Below are 24,248 nucleotides of genomic sequence, written 5' to 3' on the forward strand. Positions count from 1 at the left end.
CGATCAAATCAGTGTAGTCTGTTCAAGAAAGAGAGGTTACCATTTGATCCCAATTTGGGGAAGAAACGTCTGCTAGACTCAGCAAAAGACACAGTAAATCCTGTGACAGAAAGCAGAAGATTGCTGCATTCTGACAATTAATCCAGTATAATGCACACAAAACCATAGTATTGGTAAATTAAACAATGCCAGATCACCACAGAGATGCTGGAATTCGACTGTTCACCTTGTTAAATTCACGGAACAGTTGCTGCCACTGTTTTGGGCTGGGCCAGTTAGCACTGCCCTAAGTCATTCCCAGGCACAGGTCAGCTAAAATGGGCCCAGGACCATTCCCAGTAGGCAGTAAGGTCATTGGTTTTGAAGACAAAGTGACACTGTTTAGTTCCCTGGTACAGATGTTGCTCACGCGTTTTGCTCTTATCGTGGGTGCAAACTTTTAGCTGAGAAACAGATTCTGAAGGTGCAGTCATTGGATGAGAAGTGACTGTTTTAAAGGATTGTTAGTGCTCAAATACAGCTTATAATTCTGATAAAGAAAATTCTTTCGAAAGTTTCTTGGCCTGTGCTATGCAGTCAGCTTACCTAACATTTCTTTTTGGCCTTTCTTGGTGAAAACACGAAAGAGGGCTCAGTTCAAGGAGCCTAATGTCACCCAATCCAAGCCAGATCTCCTGCTTTCCCACTTGTTGCGTGGCCCATCCTCTCACTACTGAAATAAGATATTAAATTTGTTCAGGCAAGCAAAGAGAAACCAGAGGCAAGATTAAAACATTTTTCTGAGAATTTAATTACTCCCTGGAGACCCCATTGGCTACATCAGGAGCCCAGTCCTCTTCCAACTTTTGTGGGCACCTTAGATTACACTGTGTGGGTATTTCATGCTGGTTTAGATGGCATTTCATTTATTGTGAAACCCTGAACTTAGCATTCACATGGGGTAGGATTACATCAACAGTTCAGTTACGAAATGGAAGAAAAGAAAATGAATTATTAAAAACAGAAGAGTTGGCTGATCCCAAACCCAGTGCATTATTCATGTGCCATTTAACAATAGCAAGTTGTACCCAGCATTATCTTTCTGCACTTCAGATCAATCTAGATTATCTGTTTACAACCGAAGCACAGTCAAAGTTTATACATCTTGACAGACCCAATTTTTGGGGATCATATTTTAGAATTGTTTTGTGAAATTTGCCTTCAATTTAAGAAAGGACTCTTTAAATTAAACAGATGGAAGAATAAAGTTGCTACCCACTCACTTCTGAAAGGTTATTTGAAACTTCAAACAAAAACTGAACTCACCATGAAATCATACATATATATTTGATGTAAATATATACACGTATATAAAACAAGTTCCTATTGTTTATGTAAAAACAAGGTATGGGTTGACTAATTACTCAATGCTACCAAGTTAGAACATCCTACAACTTTATTCTTCCTTTCCACAGAAAAGGAAAAAAAAAAGAGTATTCTGAAGGCGTGAAAGTGTCTGAATCTGTAGGAGCAAAGGAATTGTTCTGAATTATCAGTTTGCCAGGATGTAGTAGTTCATTTTGCAGAGATAAAATGTCTTAAGGTTTGGAGCTGTTTTGGCCAAGAATATTGGGTTTGGTATCATATATCAATATCGTTTATATCTCCTCATATCTGGAGAGGGCCATGAATCTATGTCCATATCTGCACAGAATTCATGTCTATCAAAAAGAGCCATGTACCATTTAGAAGAGGAGCATGGCTTCGCTATTCCTGTTTATCTCTGGCTGCTCTGTCCAGATGTTCTCTTCTGTGAAGACTCTGAGATTTCAAGCTGAGCAGAGTACTACAAACAGTCTATTTGGACAGTCCCTTTCGGGTCCCTTCTCCTTGCTTCAAAACAAGTCTGCCATGATGCACACTCAAGCTTTTTCATTAACAAATCCCACCTTTTCCAAACTCCTTGGAGGAGACAACTTCATCATATTCTCCAGGAATTCCTACAACTTCCTTCCATTTAACTATTAGGCTATTTCTGCAGTCTTAACTTTGGAAGCTCATCTTTGAGCTGAGACCTCTAGCTGAGATTCTAGTTTTCATCTCCATTTATGAAAACCAGAATCGGCATTTAAGTTGAAGTCTCAGAGTCTGCTCATGAAGTTGTATGTTTTCAACAACCAAATCTTGTTTAAGCTGGTATTTGCAACCTCAAGCATAGTAATTTGTAAATTGTTTTCTTCTGGATGTCTGCACTGACTTGCATGTTATTGCCTGAGGGGTTATTTACAAAGTCTAAATTTGGTCTAGGGACACTAACCTCCCTAGCTTCCCTCTACAGTAACTGAAGGTAGCTGCCCCCTTGAAGTTTGGATCAATACATTTTGCTCCTTCACTAAAACCGTTTTTACATATAATACTTGGCTGCTGGTTAAGCCAGTCAAAGTGAGTACAGCTCTCCACCATAGCAGTTTGAGACTCACCAGGAAGACCTGAGTTGCAGCTGTTATTCCAGTGAGTGTTTGACCCCAGAGCAGAAAACGGACTCCAAACCCAAGACCATCTTGTACACGCAGGACTGAAAAACAATTTTAAGACTTTTACATCACTTTTATTCTTCACTTTTAAGAGTTGTTCAATGCTGCTGGCAGTTTGAGGTGAGAGTAAATAGCAGTTTAACACTAAATGAATGACCAGTGATTGAGATATGAGGAAACAAAAACTTGTACAACTTCCACACTAGCACTAGTAAGTGTATCATGGAACTAAAGCCAGAAGCTCACGTTTATTAAACAACCATGTCATCATTGGTTTGTAGCTGGTAACCATTGATACTCACTCTGCATTGGTGAAAAGGAGAGGACAAGATGTACAGCTGTGAGGAAAGTCACACGTGGAGTAAAGGTGTGTCGTGTCCCTGACATGACATGCCAGCTCTTTTCAACAGGGCAATAGGCTGCCCTCTCCAGGACAATTATTTTAATTTTTTTTTTTCACAGTTCCCAAATATGAAATGAAAGGCACTAATTTGAGAAGCAGTATGAAAACAAGACAAAGCAGAAACATAGCATGAGGTGGGAAGGGAAAGATGGTAATGAGATACAAAAAGGTTAATTCAACATACAAGTACGAAGCATATTATGGCTACGTCTTTCAAAGGTGTGAGACGACAGAGACTAATACACTACGAGTGGGAAGGAAATGGCACCAAAAGTGCTAACATAAAACGAAAACTACTATTATGTCAGGAAAAGAGAAGAATAAAATGTATTGCCTACAGTGTGGAATTTGACGATGTAAACCTGCTCATATTTAATACGGTGACAATGTTCCCAGACCTCAGTTTAATAGTAGTATGAACAGCACTAATCCTCTCATTTTCAAGGTTTCAAAGACAAATTCATGTCCTGTTATGCTGGTTATTGCCCAAATAATCATGAGGGGACACTTGCTTGCAGTTTAAGTAATTTTTCAACCATTTATTGACAGTAGTTTTTGGTAGCAAGCTCCACTGGATTTTCCTTTGCATTTTGGTCCTGCACTCCATTTATTCATGGTTCCTCTGTGTCATTCAGACCACGGGAAAAAGTCATACAGTTTGTAGAATGGACCACCCAGAACTCTACCACCACAAGAACATTCCTGTGCAGTAGCTCTGTATCATCATCCTCTGCACACCTCTAGGCAGACCGCATGCAGGAGCGCGGCTAAAGAGAAGCATGAACTGGGAGGCAATGCATTGCAGCCACTCTACACACCAAAAAGCCAGTGAACAGATTGAATCATTTAAGACTCTCCAGTTCTGTGCAACTGTAGCATGGTGGCAACAAAGACTTGACTGTCTGTGATCCTAAGCTCAGAAGTGTCCTGGAAGCAGCAAAATAGCAATCATGCTACTGGGAGTCAGACATCAGAAAGGGATCACAGTGTGTAGGGTTGGGTCATACCTGCCCAGATCTCTCCAGCAGCACTGGGAGCAGGAAAGCCATCTCTTCAGGAGTCTCCCCATCTTCAAGACTAGTCCCAGCTCTGCTCCTTCTTTGTCTTTTTTTCATATGACCTAGTGCTGATTTGGACTCACTCCTTCCTCTTTCGAATGACAAAACTCAATTCTCTCCACTTTGTTGGGAAATCCGGAACCATGCTGAGAGGTAGCATCACTCCAACAGCACAGGTGAAACGGGTCCTTCTCTTTGTTCCTTAACTTTGGTAGCAGGACTAGGATCTGGCAGAATTGAGACCGGACAAAATAGGCTGTCATGGTGATGACCACAAATGGGGATGTTTGGCATGCAGGGTCATATGGAATGGCAAACTCTAGAGGGCCCTTTTGAACATAGGCATGAGGACAATAAAACCCACCCAGTGCTGCCTCTGGTAGATTCCACTGATTGCATTCTTGCTTGTGTTGGTGTTGCATGCTTCACTGAAGGAGGGAAAGGGGGATTTGTTTTGAGAGGAGCTTGTATTTAAAGGTAGTCAGAGGAAAAGTTACCAAAGTGGGAGACAAGAGGTCAAGGTATTTTTACTATCTTTGGGGACAGAGCTGAAGTATATACTGATATTCTTTACCCAAATGGTGTAACCTAGTTGTGTTGACACCATGGAGTCTCTGGACACTGTTTGGGTTTACAAACACTGTCTGCAGGACTGAAGCTCCAAGGTGCACCCGCCTCTATTCCCTCTTCCAGTTTCTCCACAAAGGCAGGAATACAACAGACCAAGGGTGTGATACCAAAGCAAGCATGGCTGTCTATCCAGTGCAGACAGACAGTGGAGTAGGGTTCAAGGGTGCAATCATATGGCATTACAGATGAACTCAATGGTACTGCTCTGGCCCTGCTATTGCCTACTGTGTGACACTCATCAAGTCACTTCCTTCCTCTTTCTGCCTCTGATTTATCCACTGAGATCGTACATTTTTCAAGGTCTGACTGATCTCCTACTATTTCTGCTCAGTGTCTGGTAACAATGCAGCCCCATTATTGGCTTATGCCTCTCAGCACCATTGTGATACAACAATAGTTTTAAGAAGGAGGCCAGTTTTCTTTCATATTAGGATTTGGCTAATTTTACTCTTACTAATTTCTAAATGGACCCACACTGGGAATTCAGAAATGCCAGGATTACAACTTATTATTTAGAGAAACTTGGAAGAGAAAAATAGCTGAGGCTCAGTGTCTGGTAACAATGCAGCCCCATTATTGGCTTATGCCTCTCAGCACCATTGTGATACAACAATAGTTTTAAGAAGGAGGCCAGTTTTCTTTCATATTAGGATTTGGCTAATTTTACTCTTACTAATTTCTAAATGGACCCACACTGGGAATTCAGAAATGCCAGGATTACAACTTATTATTTAGAGAGACTTGGAAGAGAAAAATAGCTGAGAGACTGAATCCTGTAAAAATATAGTGGAAAATATGAGTGGAAATTCATGGAGATGCTTCTCTTGGATGGAAAAGAACAGGTTTCCTTGTTCAATCTGGAACACAATGTTTAATGGAGAAAGAAGACAAAGATTGGGAAACAAAGGCGCAACAGAGACTTGATGATAACAAATCTCTTATTAGGTAGAATGGGGAAGACAAAACTTCTTAAGAAGACAAAACTTAAGCTGTGGTGGCACCAACAGTACTTTTAAAATGACCCTGTTAAGGACAGCATTCAGCATAGCTGCCTGCCCGGCAACTACTAATGCAACAATCCACTGCTAAGACAACTTCCCTGGATCTTAACTTCATGTGAAAGATATTGCTTGGCTGAGTGAGTTTAAGGGTCATGAGCAGCAAGGATGGCACCAGAAGCCTCATGTCAAGACTCTCTGTTGCTTTTGAGGTCTTTATCATATTTGCAAAATCATGTTCAGGTCTCTTTTTCAGCCTTCAGATCATATTTATGTGAGTGAGAGAAGTCACAGCTTTTCTGTCTTGACTTCCTTTCCATGGCCTTTTGACCCTTTAAGCCAAGTAGTGTTTAATCCTTGCTATACAATACTGCCAAGCTTCAAGCTGGCTGTAAATATGGCACTGAGTAGGATTGTGAGGCAAAGAAAAGAAACTACTATACTACTTTCTCGATATTATTAGATATTAGGCACTAGCATTTTAATTGCTTGAGTTTTCCAAGTTAACTGAGCTGCAGCTACATGTTGCTTTCAGAGAGCATATCCCACACCTCTGTGTTGGAAGGTGCTTTAGGATTTACTTCCTGACACTTCACTCCCTCTTTGCAGTGGTGTGAAATGCCCTTTGCAGGGATATAAGAGATCATCTAAGTTGCAAAAAATAATTCCCACAAGTGTTATTAACTTGCAGTCAGGTGCTCTGCTCATTGCTCTTGATACTTGACAGGAAACAAAAGTGGGACCAGGGGGCAAGTTAAATATTTAGTGGATACTTCCTGTATTTGCACAGAGAAACTTTCAGCTGTTTCCTCCATGTTTAAACAGTGCTCAGCTACGCTTTGCTAATATTGAGTTATCCCTCTGATTACCTTCCAAGGGCCACTCTACAGCGAAAAACTAGTAAGAAGACAAAAGGCCTCAGAAAAGCTATGCATCACTGCAGCCTTCTGCATCTCTAGGTAGGTATGACACAAATTCCTCCGCTGTTTAAGTAATCTGCTGTACATTGGAAAAAATATTGTCTCACTTTTAAGACACTGGCTCAGATTATTCTGTAATAGACCATGCTTAAAAACAGCAACAGCAACTTTCTGCACTCAATTACACTGAAAAAACAAAGATGAACCTAGCCTCAGAAAAAACCCAAACCAGTCTTGTGGTGAGGCCCCTGGGGAGTGCCGAGTTCAGTTCCTTGCCTTGCCACAGTCTTCCTGTCTGCTTTTCGGCAAGTGATTAACTCTTTCTGTGCCTTATTGCCCAAGAATTAAACTATGGATGCCAATAAAGCTTTCTTCTTCTTCTTTATATCCTTTAAATCGCTAGCACACTTTGTAGCAGAGTTCTGGCCTGTGCAAATCAGCATTCTCTCAGGCAATGTCTGGACACGATTCAGAGGACACCAATGCGCCAGGGACCATTCCTGGTGGGCAGTTTCCCTCCTGTGTTGGAAGGGAAGAAGGTTCAGACACATAGACCTGAGCTGTGCTATGCCACCTGCCCTGCTGCTCAGAGCACAGTCAATGGCTTGTTTTACTCACATAACCACAGAGCTTGGGGGCAAAAGGGGCTTGTTGTTGGGGGCTCATTGAACTCACATCAGCACATGGGGGCAAAGGCCCCCATGGCACACTTTGGCTTATCTGGAAGTAGAGATGCTTGTCACTCGGAGAATCCCTCCCCAAGAGCATTTTCTATTCAGTCTGTGTTGCAAGCATGTTTGTTTGTTTGTTTGTAGACTCCATTTTCTCATTAGGAGAGAATCTCTGTATTCATTCAGAAGGAAAAATTCTAGGCCATCTTTATCCATTATGGTTATTTAGAAAACCTCTGACAGCATGAATGCAACAGGCACAAAACCCATGAGGTAAATAAAGAACCATAATTATGATGCTTTTTTCACTCATCGTTTCTGTGATACTGACTTGTGACCACTTTCAGGCATGGAGTTGACAGGATAATATTAATCTATTTTTGCCTGTAACTGAATATATTAAAATATTTGTCTGTTGTGTACTTAAATGGATTTTATAACCCTAACATTAGAACAGACTTTATTTCAGCTAAATAAAACCATTTAAAAGTTTCAGGTCTAGTTTAAACTGATCATCCAGACTTCTTCTAGACTCAATGGTGAAAGACAGGCACTCTTGGTGCAGAAATACGCACTTATTTGAATGAGATCAGTTGCCATTTGGAAGTGCCTGTTGACATTACAGGGAGCCCAGAGAGGCGTCTTAAACAAGCCATCTGGTTTGAGCTGGCTAGATTTGGTTGAGCTGAATCCTGTCCTGACAGACTTATTCCAGGCAACACAAGAAACCTATGGGAAAGGATGAACTGGAACCTAGGTGTCTCAAATCTTGAGTTAAGGCTTTAAACTTTGCGTATATTCTCCTTGTTTCCATTACTACCAAAATCTGAAATTCCTCAGACCATGCAACAGCCATGAATCCCACTTGCTATTTAAAATGAAAAAGTATCTTAGCTGTCCAACTTTAGTATTATTTTCCCAAAAGTTTTAAATTACCAGTTTCTTCCTGTAGAAACACGATTAGGACAATGATGTTATTAGTATTTGAATGATCCCAGTTTGACTGTGAAAGTCATATCACACTGACCTGGACAACAGGGGGAACATGAGTTTGCCACTTTGCTGTTGCAGAAAATTGTTGGTACCTGTAAGGCTCTGCTAGTAAGGCAACAGCATGTTCTCTGAGGCATTCTCCAGGCACAAGAGTAATCTTTCCCAGAAACTGAAAAAGAAGATTGGAGCAGTGGGGTGAGTAAAAGTATAAGTATTGCAAAAGCACCCACAATACCACAAAAATAATACAAATCCTTAAACCCTCCTATTTTCTCTCCAAAGTCTTCACCTGCCCCAAAAGCTACAATGTCCTTTCATGTTACTTACTGTTGATTAATGATGTTTCAAACTTCAGTAATACAGTTCAATAATGTATTTCCTGTTATCAGTTCTCCCTCGTATAAGCAACAGCTCTGCCTGTCTGGCAGAGAGGAAGAACATGCAGTTTTACCCCAAAAGTTTTGTCTACCTTGAATTCTTATCAAAGGTACTTTCAGTCCCCTCATCACCAGAGGTAGTTTGTTTAATCCACCAGACTTGCTACTGAGATGTAGGCTTCAAGATGGTCAAATGATTAAAGGATAGAGATTGTATGTCAGGGAAACAGTTAGTGATGGATTCACATTCTGGTTACAGTCCTGTAAACATTAGTCGCCCACAGAGACCCCTTACAGCACAGTCAGAGACAGGCACCCTCCGTACGAAACATCATCCCACCTCCCTTCAGCTGGAGGTGACCTGCCCTTCACAGATCATAACGAGAACCTATGCAATCAGTTTAAAATAGACTCCCTAACTTATTCCTGTCTTTGGTGAGCCAGCTGACCAGGCTGCTGGGGCTCTTTGAGGAAGGGGGTTAATACTCAGGAGGAAGGCGGTTAACTGGGGAAGCTGTTCCTTGTAAACCACAGACCAGTGGCAGCCTTGGATTAGATGGACAAAGGGATTAAGTATTGATTGCCATGATAATGAAGACTGCGGACTAGATTGACCAAATCAGAGGAGACTCAGGTACTAAGGGAAGGAATTGTTGTGCTAACGTATACTAACAGGATAGCATATACACAGCCTTTACGGCTGGGTGAGCCCCCATATTAGTCTATGACTCACTGTTCTGCCAGCTCTGCTGCAAGAGTGGCGACCTTTGGCAACATTCATAATAAAAAACAGAAGAATGATGCTATCTTAAATTGTGGCACCTAGCTGCTAAAATAATGTATGCCGAAACCCCAGAGTTTGCAAAGCCCACTGAAGCCAGTGGAAGGATTCCCGTTGACCTCAGTGGGCTGTGAATCATTCTCAAACGGAAATGGAGCTCCAGTTCCAGTGGCTGTTCTCATCTCCATGCAGATCAGTCTTGGGACAGCTCCCATATCAGCCATGGTGGGTTTTGGGTGATAAAGCTATTTGCTGCTGCTACGACCTTTGGCAAAACATTCATAATAAAAAACAGAAGAATGATGCTATCTTAAATTGTGGCACCTAGCTGCTAAATTAATGTATGCCGAAACCCCAGAGTTTGCAAAGCCCACTGAAGCCAGTGGAAGGATTCCCGTTGACCTCAGTGGGCTGTGAATCATTCTCAAACGGAAATGGAGCTCCAGTTCCAGTGGCTGTTCTCATCTCCATGCAGATCAGTCTTGGGACAGCTCCCATATCAGCCATGGTGGGTTTTGGGTGATAAAGCTATTTGCTGCTGCTAAGGTGAAGCATACCCTCATTGTATTCTGAAGTGGGGATGGGATGAGTTCATCTAATCCCATCAGACATCTACATCTAAGCTAATCACCCTCTGCTTCTCTGGTACTCAATGGAGAGAAGTCAGCATTTCATCTGCAACTCATCACTCCAAAATGGACATCTAAAATAGGTCAGATGACTCACACTCTAAATGCCTGTTTCTTCCCATTGACAATAAAGGGAGCCTGAGGTAATTTTCTCAGATTCAGACATTGACATGTGGTCAGAAGAATTTCACTCCAAGCATCTTCATTAGACAAGCTTCAAAAATGTTGTGTTTTTATATCTGGTTGCTAAATCAAACAGCTAAGTCAACACAAGATCCTAGTGGAGACAGGTTCAGGTAAACCCAGTCGCCTTTGAGTTGTCTTGCATGAACTACAGAGCTTTGCCTCAGTAGGATTTTATATTAACAACTTAAAAATATACCAGGTTTTTCAGTGACAAGATAGCCTTTGATGTACCCTGCTCTGGTTACATGTTCTGGATGACAGGTCCAAAATGGTCTTGGCTATATTCCAAAGATGATAATATTAAATGGACAAGAGGCTTCAAAACATTGCCATTACTTTGTTCTCAGAAAGCTCTCATCCCACTGGTGAACGGTATAGGGTGAAATTCAGCACCAAATTCAAACCTAAATGTACCTGTCTGCAACAGAGTCTAGGCTCCCGTTACACTTACTGGAGAACTAGTCAATACAGGCAATAGAGACTGGAAAGCAATTCACCTGACTAAATGTAGGTATCTACTTTAGAGTGACTGGGACTACACTCTAGGCTCTGTTGGCTATAGAAAATCCCTTTCCAAACCAGGAATTTGGCCACCAGCTCCGATGTAGTCACTACACAAAGAAGATAGATACCTAAAATAAGGTAATTGTACCTGAATCCCATCCACTGGAAACTGCCCACTTGGTTGCCCAGTAATAACATCCTTACCTGGACCATATCCTGACAGGATACAGTGTGGTGAGATGTGCCATATCCTGGACCACTAGATCTGTTATGGCAGGAGACAGTGATCTAATACAAAGATAAAAAGAACCCAAAATAAGCTTTGAAGTAACAATTTAATTTTGAAGTGAAATTTCCTGTGTACATACATATACGTATGTTTTTTTAAAGCAACACTTTTCTAAATGGGCAGGAAAGTTTTTATACTTGTGGTTTTGTTCATACTGAGAATGAAAATATACTGTGAAACTTTGACATTTGCCATGAAATGGAAATGCTGAGTTTCAGACAGCTCAAGTAAATTCAAAAAAGTCCTGCAAGGATGAAGTGTACAACATCTTTAGCACAACCAAAACCATAAACTGGCTCCACAAGGGGACATGTAAATATGACTGCCAGTCTTTGTTGTGTCAGTCTGATCGCTTTCCACCAGATCTTTCTCGGATGATAGTCCAAACACACTAACATAAAGCTTCTCACGAAATTACCCAAAACATAATAGAGTCCTTGCGTATTTGAAAAGCTCTATTAAGAAACACAGCTTCTAACTTGGCACTTATCCTCCAAATATTCATGATTGTCAGCAGCTATTAAAAACAAGAATAACAATGGCTATTTCCATAATAGCTGTATTTTGAAATCTCAGAGCACTTTGTGAACTTAACAGACTTATCGGAGATGTACGGACTCATATCATCTATTAGGGAATGCAGCTCCCTCTGGGGCAAGAACTGGACTTCCGTTCTCAAAAATTCTATAAAGAAACACAGATAAGGCATGAATAGAGTTTCCTGAAAATGAGCCCAGTTTGGATTTTCAGGTAGGCTGAATATGAGGTTTGCTATCAGAATGTGCCTAGAAACTATATTTAACCTTTGAAAGAGTGGAATGTTCTTTTTTAAAGAGCCGCAGTAAGTAGGATTTCTCTCTTTTGCACTAGAGCAATGGCATAAGGTTTCGAAGCACTGCAATGTCAGGCAAGGGAACTGGTGCAAGGAGATAGCACGGGCTGCAGAATTGTCAGCGCAATAAACAACATTAACTGCCTTTTGTGTTCCCATTGATACAGCACTGAGACGGCACCTGGGACACCAGGGCTGTGTTCCAGGTTTTTGTTTAGGCAAGAGAGTCTCCTGTGTTTTCTCTTCTCCATCTCTAAAATGAGATCTCTCCTTTGTAATATCTTTGGTGAGAAGCCTGTCTAATAGAAATATGGTTTGGTTTGTTTCTGAGTGAACCACAGCTACTCCAGGTAACTTTAGCTAGGGAGAAGTCTGTCAGCGTGAACTTTGCCGCTTCTGGAGTATGCAGGCACAGCAAATGGCCCTCTGGAAAAACCCAAAGTGCTGTTTATGTCTGCCAGGGAAAGAATGAAGTGTATTCCTATAGCATGTCACAGGTTGGTCTCTGGCGAAGCACCACCAGCTAGTGGCTTGGGACAGTTCAGAGAAATCATGTGTGCCAAAGAAGTTTCTTCCTAGCCCCTTTCCTTGGAAAGCTCCTTCAATGCAGCATTATGTGAACTGTATTTTTCAGAGCAATGCTTGCTTGTGGGCTTGCTCATCTGTGCTTAATTACAACATAGCCATTGCAAATATAATGCCTTTTGACTGATAAGTCACCCTAGTAATCATCCTACTGTAATGAGGAGTCCATACCACTCGGTGAAAGCCTCAATCACTTCTAACATGCTGTGTAACTGTCACTTATGCAAGACAAAATGATGGGAAAAAGGAGTATTTTGTACTTGCATTAATAGAATTCACTTGAAGCCAGACTTGGTACTCTGCAACATACAGGGAAAAATCAATTCTGGAGAGAATTTTTGTATCGCATAAAATGCCCCTCGTGTTTTTCCATTATTAAAAGTATAACCTAAACTCTTTTGGGATGGAATAATCTAAGCCGGAAGGAAAATACAAAAATAGGCTAGGAGGGACCTGACATGTTTAGCTGGAGAAAAGGTTGCAAACACAAAAAGCTTTGGCTTCTCCTTTTCCATAATTTTCAATCATTTTCAATCTTGTCAGCATGAATAAAACAGTTGATTTTTGCTATGATTATGAAGCAGCTGCAGAATACATAACAAAGTTGAAAAACAGCTGAAAAACCATTTATCTATTTTGTTTTCAACTGAGACACTCCTCCTAACTGCAGAAAAGTAACCAAGCTGACTATAATTCCATAAGCCACATCTGATCAGCATATAGTTTAGGTTTTGGAGGGAATTTTTAAGAAATCTTATGAAACAAAAAAAATAATGCTACCTTTATGTTATAGTCAGGCAAAATATCTTTTTACGTAGTCAAACAAAATATTGTTTTTGCAGCCCAGAACAGAAGTCCTAACTCTGAGGTTTCTTGTTCTTCATGCACCCATTTAGTCTCTCTTGCTGAGGACTTTAGTGGTTAGTGGACTAAGTTTGCAGATAGAAGCTTCTCAGGAAATTACAGAGGTACATTTGGATGGGAGTCATCCAAGTTAGGCTAGATCCCCTTTACACCCTACAACAGGTATCTCCGGGTGAAAGACTCATCTTCTTTTAATGTAGACATCTAAAGGTCAGATGGATCGCACACGAAAGGTGCTTACTTCTCTTTTATCCATAAGAAGGGCCTTAGGTCTGTCACTGTTTAATTTGTTGGTGTAGCCTGGCAGAGACAGAGAGATGGACGGATAATTTCCAAATGGCAACTGGGATCTAGCCACACAGTTTTGGAGGGTTATAGAAATTCACAATAGGACATGACCAGATCACACCAAAAGGCCTCAAATCAGCAAAAAAGCCCTGCCACATGCAAAAACCATGTCAAGAACCAGATAAACAATCAAACCATATCCAGTCAAAAGCAAGCAGAACATTCTCCGTTTTGAGTGAGGAGCCTTAGCCATCAAGTTCTGTTTATCATGTTTTCAGGTTGGTCTTCAATCCTTGTGCCTGTGAAGAAACTTTTCCATAAATAAATCATGTGTAGTTCATTTTATCTGGTGTGGAAGTTTTATTTTAAGTTATTTTAAGTCCATTAGGGATACATCAAAACTAAATAAAGGAACTTTTTACTGTTATTCATGTTCAGCCAACTGAATTGAGCTTGCAGCCAATATTATCAATGAAGCCTAGAGAGAGATTAGCTGACCAAATGTAGCAGGTAGGCTGCATTGCCTAAATAAAAGTGTTGAGCCATTTGAGATGCCCTCATTTATCTTGCCTGGTCTACAGATGCTCTTCCAGAAGAGCTCATTTTCCCATCGCATCTGTCATATCTGCCAGCCCACACAGATGTCTCACATGCCCCACGGCACCTCAAATGGCTCTAGACACCCATGTTTAGGCAACTGAACCATGTTTGTAGTGGCTGATCAGCTTAATTACTCCCTAGGGTCTACTGGCTATAATGGGAGCTTAGACATCTGCTGCACCTGCAGACACCTGTGGTGCAGTCTCTTAATCTGTAGCTCAATCTCATTTTAAGGACTTGAGTCAGTTCACAGATGGACTTCTAGCACTGTTTTAAATGCTCTGTGATATGGGAGACATCCTCACAGGGCTGGCCAATATGACACAATTAGGATACCTGCTCCTTCTAGACCAGCAGCAGAAGAACTAATAGGGTAGCCTAGGGCTTCTCAATCAGCCCAAGGCACCTACCTGTGTGCAGGTAACTGGACTGAGCCTCGTGTCTTAATCGTAACCTGAACTCCACCAACAAAGCTGCTTGCTTCTTGCCTGTACAACACATATTTTAGTCTTACATGCTCTACTGAAGAAAACTTCACACAGATAGTAAATCATTAAATCCCTTCCATTAAGCAAATATACTTCCCTTCAGCTGTGGGTTACCCAGCAACTGACAATTTGGCAGCAATACACTTATTTTTATGATTAACCTTGTCAATCCACAGGCTCTTGCTTTCCCAAACAGCTGACCTTTTCCTACAATATTATTTTTGACAAGTGATGGCTCATTACTCTCTGTTAAACTGTCAGTATTTTAAGGTTTGGTTTTCAAGTTATTATCAAAGGCGGAGGCACCAATATCCTATATTAAGATTTCCTCACGCTTTCCACAATAAAGTCTTGCTATGCTGGAACTTTCAAGCTGAAATTTCCTTTGCCACATTTGTTTCACATTGACATTTTTTCAGAAAGGTTCAATTAAAAAAAATCAGTCATTTCCAAGACCAATGTTAAGAAATATTTTGTGTATGTAAAACAATAAAAAAAATATAATCAGTTGTACACTATTGCTGAAAAGCTCTAGCATTTCTGTGCTTTGAAGCAGGAACTTGAAATCAAGCCATAAATGTAACCCTGGGGACAATGTTGTGTCTTTGGCTGTTTTCATTATGTTCTTCCAAACGCGACACAGCTCTGAGCACCTGGAAAAATCAGTTTATACATACTCAGGAGAGACTTAGTTTGACAGCTACATTGTCCAGTGTGCTGGCACTGAGCTCCTCCCAGCACAGCTCCTATTCCCACCTTCCTTTGGACCATTAGGCACATCCACCCTGGGGTCACTGGGGCTGAGCAAGGCCTTCCCTGTAAAGATTTCTCCAAGAAGCTGCAGGTCACTAAAGTGCTGGTCAGTGATACAGAGAGCAGAAGGAATTGTTGGAGCCCCTACCATGCAAAGAAAGGTGCGAACCGAGTCAAATGCAGGTTTCTGAAAAATTAGGGTAAGACTGGTAGTGAAAAGGTTTAGGAGAGAAAGAACAGGGAAGGAGAGCAGACAGAAAGATGAGAATCTGGGGAATGCAGAAAGAAAACTGGCAGGTAGGAAAAAGGGCCAGAAAAGTGTAAAAGAATAGAAATAAGAGCAGAGGGAAGAGCAGATTCTGCAATGTTTCTTGCAGAACATGGGCAAGAGCTGAAGGGAAGTGGATGGCTTATGCATTTTAGCACGTATTTAAGACACAGGACCTCCAGGACTCCCTTCCCTTCTAGGGAAACAGTTGCGACCGGGACTGCATGACAGAAATATCTGGTATCATCTCTTGTTCCTCTCTCAAACTGCAACAAACCCCACAACCCAGAATTTTTGGCTAATTGTTCAGAGCAAAACAGGAAACAACATTTAGTTTTTAGTGTGTTACTAGTTCTTCCTGCATACCTTCAAGAATAGCAACTTTGGTATCAGAGTAGTCTCTAAGCGTGGCTTTATAAAAAGCAATCCTTTGATTCAGAAGTTCTCAGGTTGGTGTCCTTGCTGGCAGAGATTCTCTGTCTTTTACATCAGAAAGGCACAACAACTGCAGGGAGAGAGAAAGAGCAAATTCAGTAGAATGGACCATGCTCAATTTACCACAGGAAGGGTAAATTGAACTCCAGGTTTTCCTGAGTTCTACCTTGGATATATTTGTCTCCCAATTTAGGGAAATGCTGTGTATGGCAGTAAATCAAACTCTGTTTCCAATTACCAAGAGTTGCAAATGCTTACTTAACAGCACTGCACTGTTCTCTTTACGTAATGTGAAGAACTGGAAATACTTTGCAAACAATAGTGATCTATGCAAACCTGCAGAAAAAACAGGAGTGGAAATCAAACTTCCTGGCTCCTATGCCCTAAGCATAAGACTGAATTTCTTCCCCAGTCTTACAGTTTCAACAAGTTCAAGGCAAACTTAATGACAAGGAAATCAACTTGGGGCAGGAAGTATTGAAAAGAAGAGTGCACTGGGGACTTCCTGCGACTCTCTCAATCCCCAGCTGCATCTCTCCGTGGACGTTTGGTGTTAGAAGGCTCCGTCCCTAAGTGTTGCTCAGTTCTTTGCCAATGACTAGCTCCTCACTGATGTGTTTTCTTCTCTTCCCTCTGCAACAGACTTTAGTGAAGCTGTTTGCAAAGGAAGAAAAAAAAAAAGGGGAAAAAAAAAAGAAAAAAAGACAAAAAGAAAGAAAGAAAGAAAGAAAGAAAGGAAAAAAAAAAAGAGTCAGTGGCAGTGTGAAAAAGAGAAAAACAACAACCCAGCAGGTTTTACAGTAAAAGAAGCCAGTTAGTTACTAAGTCTTGGTTTGTTATTGCAACATCCTGGCTCTTAAAAAGCTCTCAGTCATTGTAGCTCACAGTCCTAATAGAGCTGATATTGTGCTCACCAACCCTTATAGAGATATTTTCCCTCTTTACATTAGCTGATAGATTAATGATTACATTCCCAACTCATCCAGCCTGTTTCTATGTTTTTCCAGCTGGATTTGTATTCAGCTACCACTTTTCCTGCTCTAATTGCCAGACCATAACTGCTCTTCCACTATTTTCCTAGGAACAATTCTCTGACTCTCCCTGGTCTAAAAGTGACATTATCTTTTACCACTGGGGTTTCGGGCTTTTTGCTCAACTAAGATATTTCCAGCTTGATTTTTTGTTACGTGCCAAACGCCCAAAGGTTTAGCTGAAATTACTAGGAGCAGTGGATGTCTGTGGCCAGATGACAATCTGAAAGTGTCTACAGATGACCATATTTGTCTTGAAGTTTTAAACAATATGTTGTAATGCCTAGGAAAGGACTTGTATTGCCGTCTGCCAGCATTTACAAATGACAGGTTCTGCCGGTATCTGTGTGAGTGATAAAGACACACAGCCACTAATAGAAACGGAATCAGGAGCACGAAATATGAAGCGGCATGTGCAACCACTGCAATAACGGTATTTATACAGCAGCAGCACTTAGAGGCTGTAATCAGACTGTGCTCCACTAAGCAAGGTACTATGCAAACAGAAACACGGGCAGAGGGCCACGTGTACTCCACCTCATTTTAGTCTTGTAGCCAAAGCTTGCATATTAGGAGTGTAATTTCTGTAGGTTCTTCCATAATCAAGACAGGCACACTCTAAAAGGTGACTCAGTCTAGCTGATCTCTAGTAGAGCACCTCACCTCTGCTCTCACTATACAGCAATGGTTTTCAACCTTCCTTCAGCTTGCAGAAGCCTTAATGCTCCCTCTTGGAGGTACAGAGCCCTAGCTGGCAAACTGAAGCATGCTGACGTAAGATCTTATGAAATTACTGTCACAGGCCCTTCCAATTTACAGCATTAGATGCATGAGGATAAAAAAAAACTGCTCTAGAAGCAGCCTAGGGTGACTGCACTCTCAAGTTATGCATTTCAGGTCAATACCTTGTGTTAGCTGAGATAAATCTGGGCCGCCACTCTGGCCCCAGAGATGTCAAAAATCCACACTTCAAATAATTACATTTTATTGGGGATACTTCAATTTCTCATAGTGTCCAATATTTTCCATATTGTTTTTCAAAATCTATTATCTTCCATAAATACAAGATACATATTTAACTGCTAATCGGCGCAGACAAAGTTTCAGTACAAATCAATGTCTGATTTTTATCTTGCAGACAGAAAGCTGTAGGTTGCTGGGTTGTTTTTTCTCAAAGTACATTTTTCAAAAATATAATCTCTCACATGCATTTTCCTGTTTCTGTCACTGCTGTCTAGGAAATCAAAGGAACATTCACTGGCCAAGACACACACATGCACGAATAATCATAACTGAGGCTCATAAATAAAAATGTTCGGCTATTAATAATTAGTGGCAACTCCTGCTCCAGTTAACAGTGGATCTGAAGATGTCCTCTTTCTCTTAGATTTGTCACAGAGTTAGAAGGCAGAGATGCAGGAATCTCAGAGATTCCTTACAAGATACTTTCCACAACTCTTTTTTTTTCATGATGGAGTGTGGGCACAAGCATTATTGCAGTCAGATTTCTATCACTCCACTGCAAGCTGAATTTGCAGAACATAGTTTTGTGCAACGGGCTTGTGAAGGCAGCTCTGCCCTTCCTCAGATAGGCCAGATTTATTCTTCAGCCATTGCACGATAACTTTATTTGCTGGATGACAGCATCAAGGAGGACTAGACTAAGACTTACAGTTTTGTCTTTAAGAAAAAGAGTGGAAATACTCACTTTCAAGGAAACAGGCTTATCATTTATAGCTTTGTAAAGTTTGGGCAGAGTTTTGCAGGTTTTTTTGTGGGGGAGATATTTTTCAAGTAAGATTGTTTAAAAGTTTACGCTTTAAAAAGAAAGAATGGAAACAGATATTAATCTCCTTCCAGTGAGAATATATGAGCAACTAAAACATTCCCAATTAAGTTCTTCTTTTCCTCATTTTTTGCATTTCCTCGGATGCAGGCCCAGGTTACAAGAAACAGCAGCTGTCTGAGTCGCGACATCCTTTTCAGCTGTTAACCCCTGCGCTTTTAAACTGTATATTTGGAACTAGCTCAGGAAAAAAAGATTCAGCAAATGGCTGAGACATAAATCACTACAAGAAATCAGCGTACACATCGCTAGGAATTGAGACGTGACTCACAGCCAAAATAGAAATCCTATTCACAATGTATTTCTTGCAGTTTAGTCTCTTTAAAACAGCTGGGGTTTGTGCATTTTGAAAGTCACCTATGAAATGGGAATAACAAATGTGTGGGATATTACCTTTCCATTAACTTTGATAATTACAACTGAGATGATGTATTTTTCCTCCTTAATTTCTACTTGAAATTCAGATCTTACCTGCCACCCCTTTCCACAACAGATGTTCTGGACCAGCTGAGCAGGGACAGGATTATTCGTGATCTCTCGTGTATTTGCAGGTTCTTCCATTGCAGAGCCTTTCTCAGCACATCCGTGAGGCAAAGCCATGGCCGCAGAGCCCTCCTGTGGAGAACCAGCCGGTTCTGGCAGGAGGAGACTTTTTTGTTACTTTTTTTTTGCATAGGAGGAACAAGAAGAAGGACGTCCTATGGATTGCTGCTCACCCCCGCATCTGCCTCACCCAGCTTGGAGTATCAACAAGTCGTCTTACCCCGAGAGCTGAAACACAGAAACCAATATTCCTCTCATCTTTGCCTAATTTAATACTTCCATTTAGGAGGTTTTTGACAATGCTCCTGCCAAGAGGTTTTGCCACTTCTATTTGAAAATGTAACTATGCCATCTGCATTTCACAAACTGAACCAATGTTTCTACCTATAAAGGGAGGAGAAAGATGGGCATTTCAGTTATTCATTCTAGCCATCCTGGAGTTTCACATTATCTTCTGTTAAAAGGGGGCTGCAACCCTGCATTTAGGAAAAGCCACCTTATTTTAAAAATAAAGGCTTCTAGAATAGAGGCTCCCAGCATACTTGCACATACAGGAAAATCACTCCACCTAGTATGCACCTGGCTAGCATTCACGGAAGGCAGAAAAGTACAGTAGACAAACTTAGAAGCAGGCATATATTTAGCTTTGGATGGTACTGCCTTTCTCTCTCCTCTTTTAGCTTTCCAGCTGTAACGTTTCTGTGCATGTGAAACAAATTTTTGCAAACGATGACTGGCTACGTGCCAAAGTTAGCAGGGATTTGGTTGAATTTTAGTTGGACAGAGAAGGTTACACCTCGTCCTTGCCTTTATCTAATATCCATGCGTGTTTTGATCAGACCTAATCAAAAATTGCTGTATATTAAACATGTTAGACCTTATCACAACCCAAAGCGGTACGAAAGTGACCTACATACACAACGCCTGCCTGTTGATAAAGAAAATAAATGAGTGCAGCTGCTTGTGTGTCAGGAAGCAAGGCACTGAAGTTAAGACCTGTAATAAGGTCCTTACATGCTTTTTAAGGGGGGAAGGAAGAATATAGGGAGTAGGGAAAATTCCTCTCATCGGAATGGCTAAACGTGCCACCCTCTTCTGGAGTCACCATTAATGAGTACAGAGCCTGTAAAATGAGAACTGGAAATCCTCTAGCAGTGTAGGACCTGGGATCAAAACCTGGGGGTGGCGATAAAATACTGCCAAGGTGCCGCGCAGGCTGGCTGCTCCCTCAGGACCAGGGCACTGGGAGCAGAGGGGATCCCTGGGCTGGCAGGACGAGGACCTTGCCAGCCAGGGTCTGTCCCTCTGCCCCCACCAAGGGAGCAGGGCAGGCCCGGGGGTGGCTGCCTGGATCAAGGAAGAGCCCAGATCCCCAGACAAACGGTGATGGGGTGGGACTGAGGTCAGGTTGGGAACACAAGTCAGCAAGTCATGGTCAGGATCAGGCCCCGTGAGAGTAACCAGGGTCAGGCACAGCTCAGCAAGAGATGGTCAAGTCCGTGGTGCTGAGGCAGGGCTGATGTCAGGCCAGGCAGCCAGCCCACGGGTTGGGGTCGGGGTCCGTATTAGTGGGTCCATGGCCAGGCACAGTCAGCGCTGCGACGCTGCAGAGCTGTAGCTCAGGCAGGAGCGAGTCTAATCATTATTATTTGAGATCTAATTTTTTCAGAAAAAGAAATAATAATCAATTAAAATTGTTTTTCACATACTTAGCTTCCGCCATTTCCCTGGTGGTGTGCTCACCCTTCCCCTGCTCCTCCTAAGGCAGTTAATTTCATTCTGGGGTTGTGGGGGGTGTTACAGCAAACTGTCCTTTGCCCAGAGGAAAGCTCCCTGAACATACAAATTTGCATGAGTTAAGATCTCCTTTGGGAATATTAACTTTTCTAGAGATTTTATACCCATGTTTGCAGAAATTGTAAGCCCTTAACTGAACTGTTAAAGAAAAAACAGGACTGGGAATCTGAACCAGATCAGGACTAAGCCCTATCAGCCTTGAAAATCAAGTTAGCAGAGGTACCTGCATTACAATTTCCTGATACAGTACAACCATTTCACCTGCAGTTTGCAACCACTCTAGATGTAAGGAGACATGGTATCACAAAAAGGGGGAAAGAAGCTACGAGCTATTGCATATGGATCCTATGCCCTCACTAACACTGAAAAACAGTTCATTTTGTGTGAAGAACTGTGTGGCACCAATATGGACCTTAGAAGACTGGCCACATACCATAGGAGACAGTCCAATTACAGTTCAGGCAAAACAAGGACCCTTGAAGTACAGCGTCAGGAAAAGTACCAAATAGGCACATTTCCAGTCTATGGACCACAAGGTGGATACTTGCCTTAATGAATTGGGGAATTGCCATGAATTAAGGACAGATTCTGTCACTCACAGCTTATGAACTGTTAAGTATTGGGGGTGAACATGAATGTCCACTACCGCAGGAAGAAGAAACCAGCAACATCAACATCATATTCTTCCCAATGAAGGACTTGAGGATGACAATTCAGGTGTTATCCTCCTCATGGTCAAAAACTTCTGACTTTTAATACCCAGAGAAACAATGAAAGGGTGAGCGTAACACCAAGAAAAAGTGATAGAAACTAAGTGCATGTTTTACAGTTTTAATTGCATTACTATTACCGAGATTTCTTCTCCACAGAAGTATTCTAAGTATTCTTCTTTTCCTAATAATCATAGAATCATTAAGGTTGGAAGAGACCTCTAAGATCATCGAGTCCAACCGTCAACCCAACACCACCATGCCCACTAAACCATGTCCCTAAGCGCCACATCTACATGTCTTTTAAATACTTCCAGGGACGGGGACTCAACCACTTCCCTGGGCAGCCTGGTCCAATGTTTCACCACTCTTTCAGTAAATAATTTTTTCTTTAATGGGAAAATGGGATCTAGGCTAATAATGATTCTTGAATTAGACTGTTAAGATATGTTAACAATAAATTCTTGGCTTGATATATACACACAAAGTGTGCTGCTTCTTTGCCCATAAACAAGACTTTGAGCACACCACCAGCTATTGCAATGATCCATACTATGTGTACATAGACACATATATACATATATATAGTATGCACATTGTTATATATATGTTTGTATACCCATTCTAGTAGCAGAATCCCACTGTGACCAGGCAGCGAGGAGGAACAGGATCAGGCCATTCACACCATTCATATTTGTGTGAGTGCTTTGTGTTTTCTGTCCAAATTTACCTGTGTGGCTGCCCATGTGTATATATGTATATTTAGATATGTGTATATATATTTGTGTACTAGGTGTATGAACGTGTGAGTGCCTTTTGGGAGTACATGCTCAGCCTTGCTACTGGCTGGAACAGGGAGCATGGAGCTGCAGCAGCCTCCCACCTAGTGGACTACTGGATTCAGCAAACCCTAACACTTTTCTCTCAGGCCTTACATGAGGGATTCATCCCATACTTACCTTGTTATAAGGGACTGCAAGTTTTTGGCAGCATCCGAGAGCTCATCAGACCAGTTGAGAACAATCTCTTCAGGGCAAATATGACCAATGTTACTCTCATTACTGGTTTACTTTTTATTTTGGTTTACCTTCCTTCGCTGCCTTTTCTCTCAACAGTCCCACAGCATGGATAGCTGAGCAATGAACAAAAAAGGAACAAAATCTCCTACCACTCTGTAAGATGGCCATCAGCACCTGCACTGGCTCTGGCTGGGACGGAGTTAACTTTCCTCATAGCAGCTCGCATGGTGCTGTGTTTTAGACCTGTAACTAAACTGTTAATAACACACAAGGTAGCCATATGGTATAGAATGACCCTGTCGGTCATTTGGATCAAACTCCTTTGGGGAGTTTGGATCAGCTGTCCCGGCTGTGTCCCCTCCCAGCCTCCTGCCCACCCCCAGCCTACTCCATGGGGGGCAAAGCGAGAAACAGTGAACGCCCTGATGTTGTGCAAACACTGTTCAGCCAAAATACTGGTGCATTATCAATGCTGTTTTGGTCACAAATACAAAACACAGCACCATACTGGCTGCTATGAAGAAAATTAACTTTATCGCAGCCAGACCCAGTACAGTAATTTACTTCACTTACTGTGAAACCCTTTGGGACTAATGACACAATGAGTTTGTTTTTTCCTCAGTTGGCATGGTCCTGACACAGAGGAGCAAGTAAGAGTAGGGCAGAGCAGTCTTTAAGCCCCGGGAAACCGCTCACTGATCAGGAAAACCCTCCTTCCGTATGTTGTTCAGGAAAGCAGTACACTGGTTTCTGAGCTCAGACCCTCACCAACACACTGAATTTCACTCCTGAAGCCATCTCTGAGGGCTGGGTAAGCTGCTCTGGAGACCTTGCGGCTCCCCATCCTCGCCCAGCAAACATGTCCTCAGACCTGCCCGGTAACAGCCTCTCCCCTCCCCTGCATGCTCTCAGACCTCCACCTCCCCTCCCCAGAAGCAGGGCCGAAGGAAACACTGGTTTCCACGGCCAGACCGCCATAAGCATCTCTCCTATTTCTGCGTGACGGAGGAACGCTCGGGGGCACCGAGAGGCCCGAGCCCTCCGCCGCCTGGTTGAAGGGCTACCTTATCTTTTTCTCTTGCTTACAATGGGACTGGATTTTGCAGCAAGCATCTCTCCTATTTCTGCGTGACGGAGGAACGCTCGGGGGCACCGAGAGGCCCGAGCCCTCCGCCGCCTGGTTGAAGGGCTACCTTATCTTTTTCTCTTGCTTACAATGGGACTGGATTTTGCAGCA

General features: G+C 42.0%; 1 protein-coding gene across 1 annotated transcript in view; it reads left to right on the forward strand.

The window, feature by feature from the left end:
• Positions 1–23,870: 23,870 nt before the first annotated feature.
• The window catches only part of LOC103906942 (zinc finger protein 420), a 7,342-nt gene continuing 6,964 nt past the window's right edge, over positions 23,871–24,248 (forward strand). The window contains exon 1 of the mRNA XM_019474556.1: positions 23,871–23,889. Coding sequence (XP_019330101.1) covers positions 23,871–23,889 — 19 coding nt within the window. The remainder of the gene's footprint in view (positions 23,890–24,248) is intronic.

Source organism: Aptenodytes forsteri, unplaced genomic scaffold (genome assembly GCF_000699145.1).
Source record: "Aptenodytes forsteri isolate BGI_AS27 unplaced genomic scaffold, ASM69914v1 Scaffold57, whole genome shotgun sequence".
In the NCBI taxonomy this organism is placed as follows: domain Eukaryota; kingdom Metazoa; phylum Chordata; class Aves; order Sphenisciformes; family Spheniscidae; genus Aptenodytes; species Aptenodytes forsteri.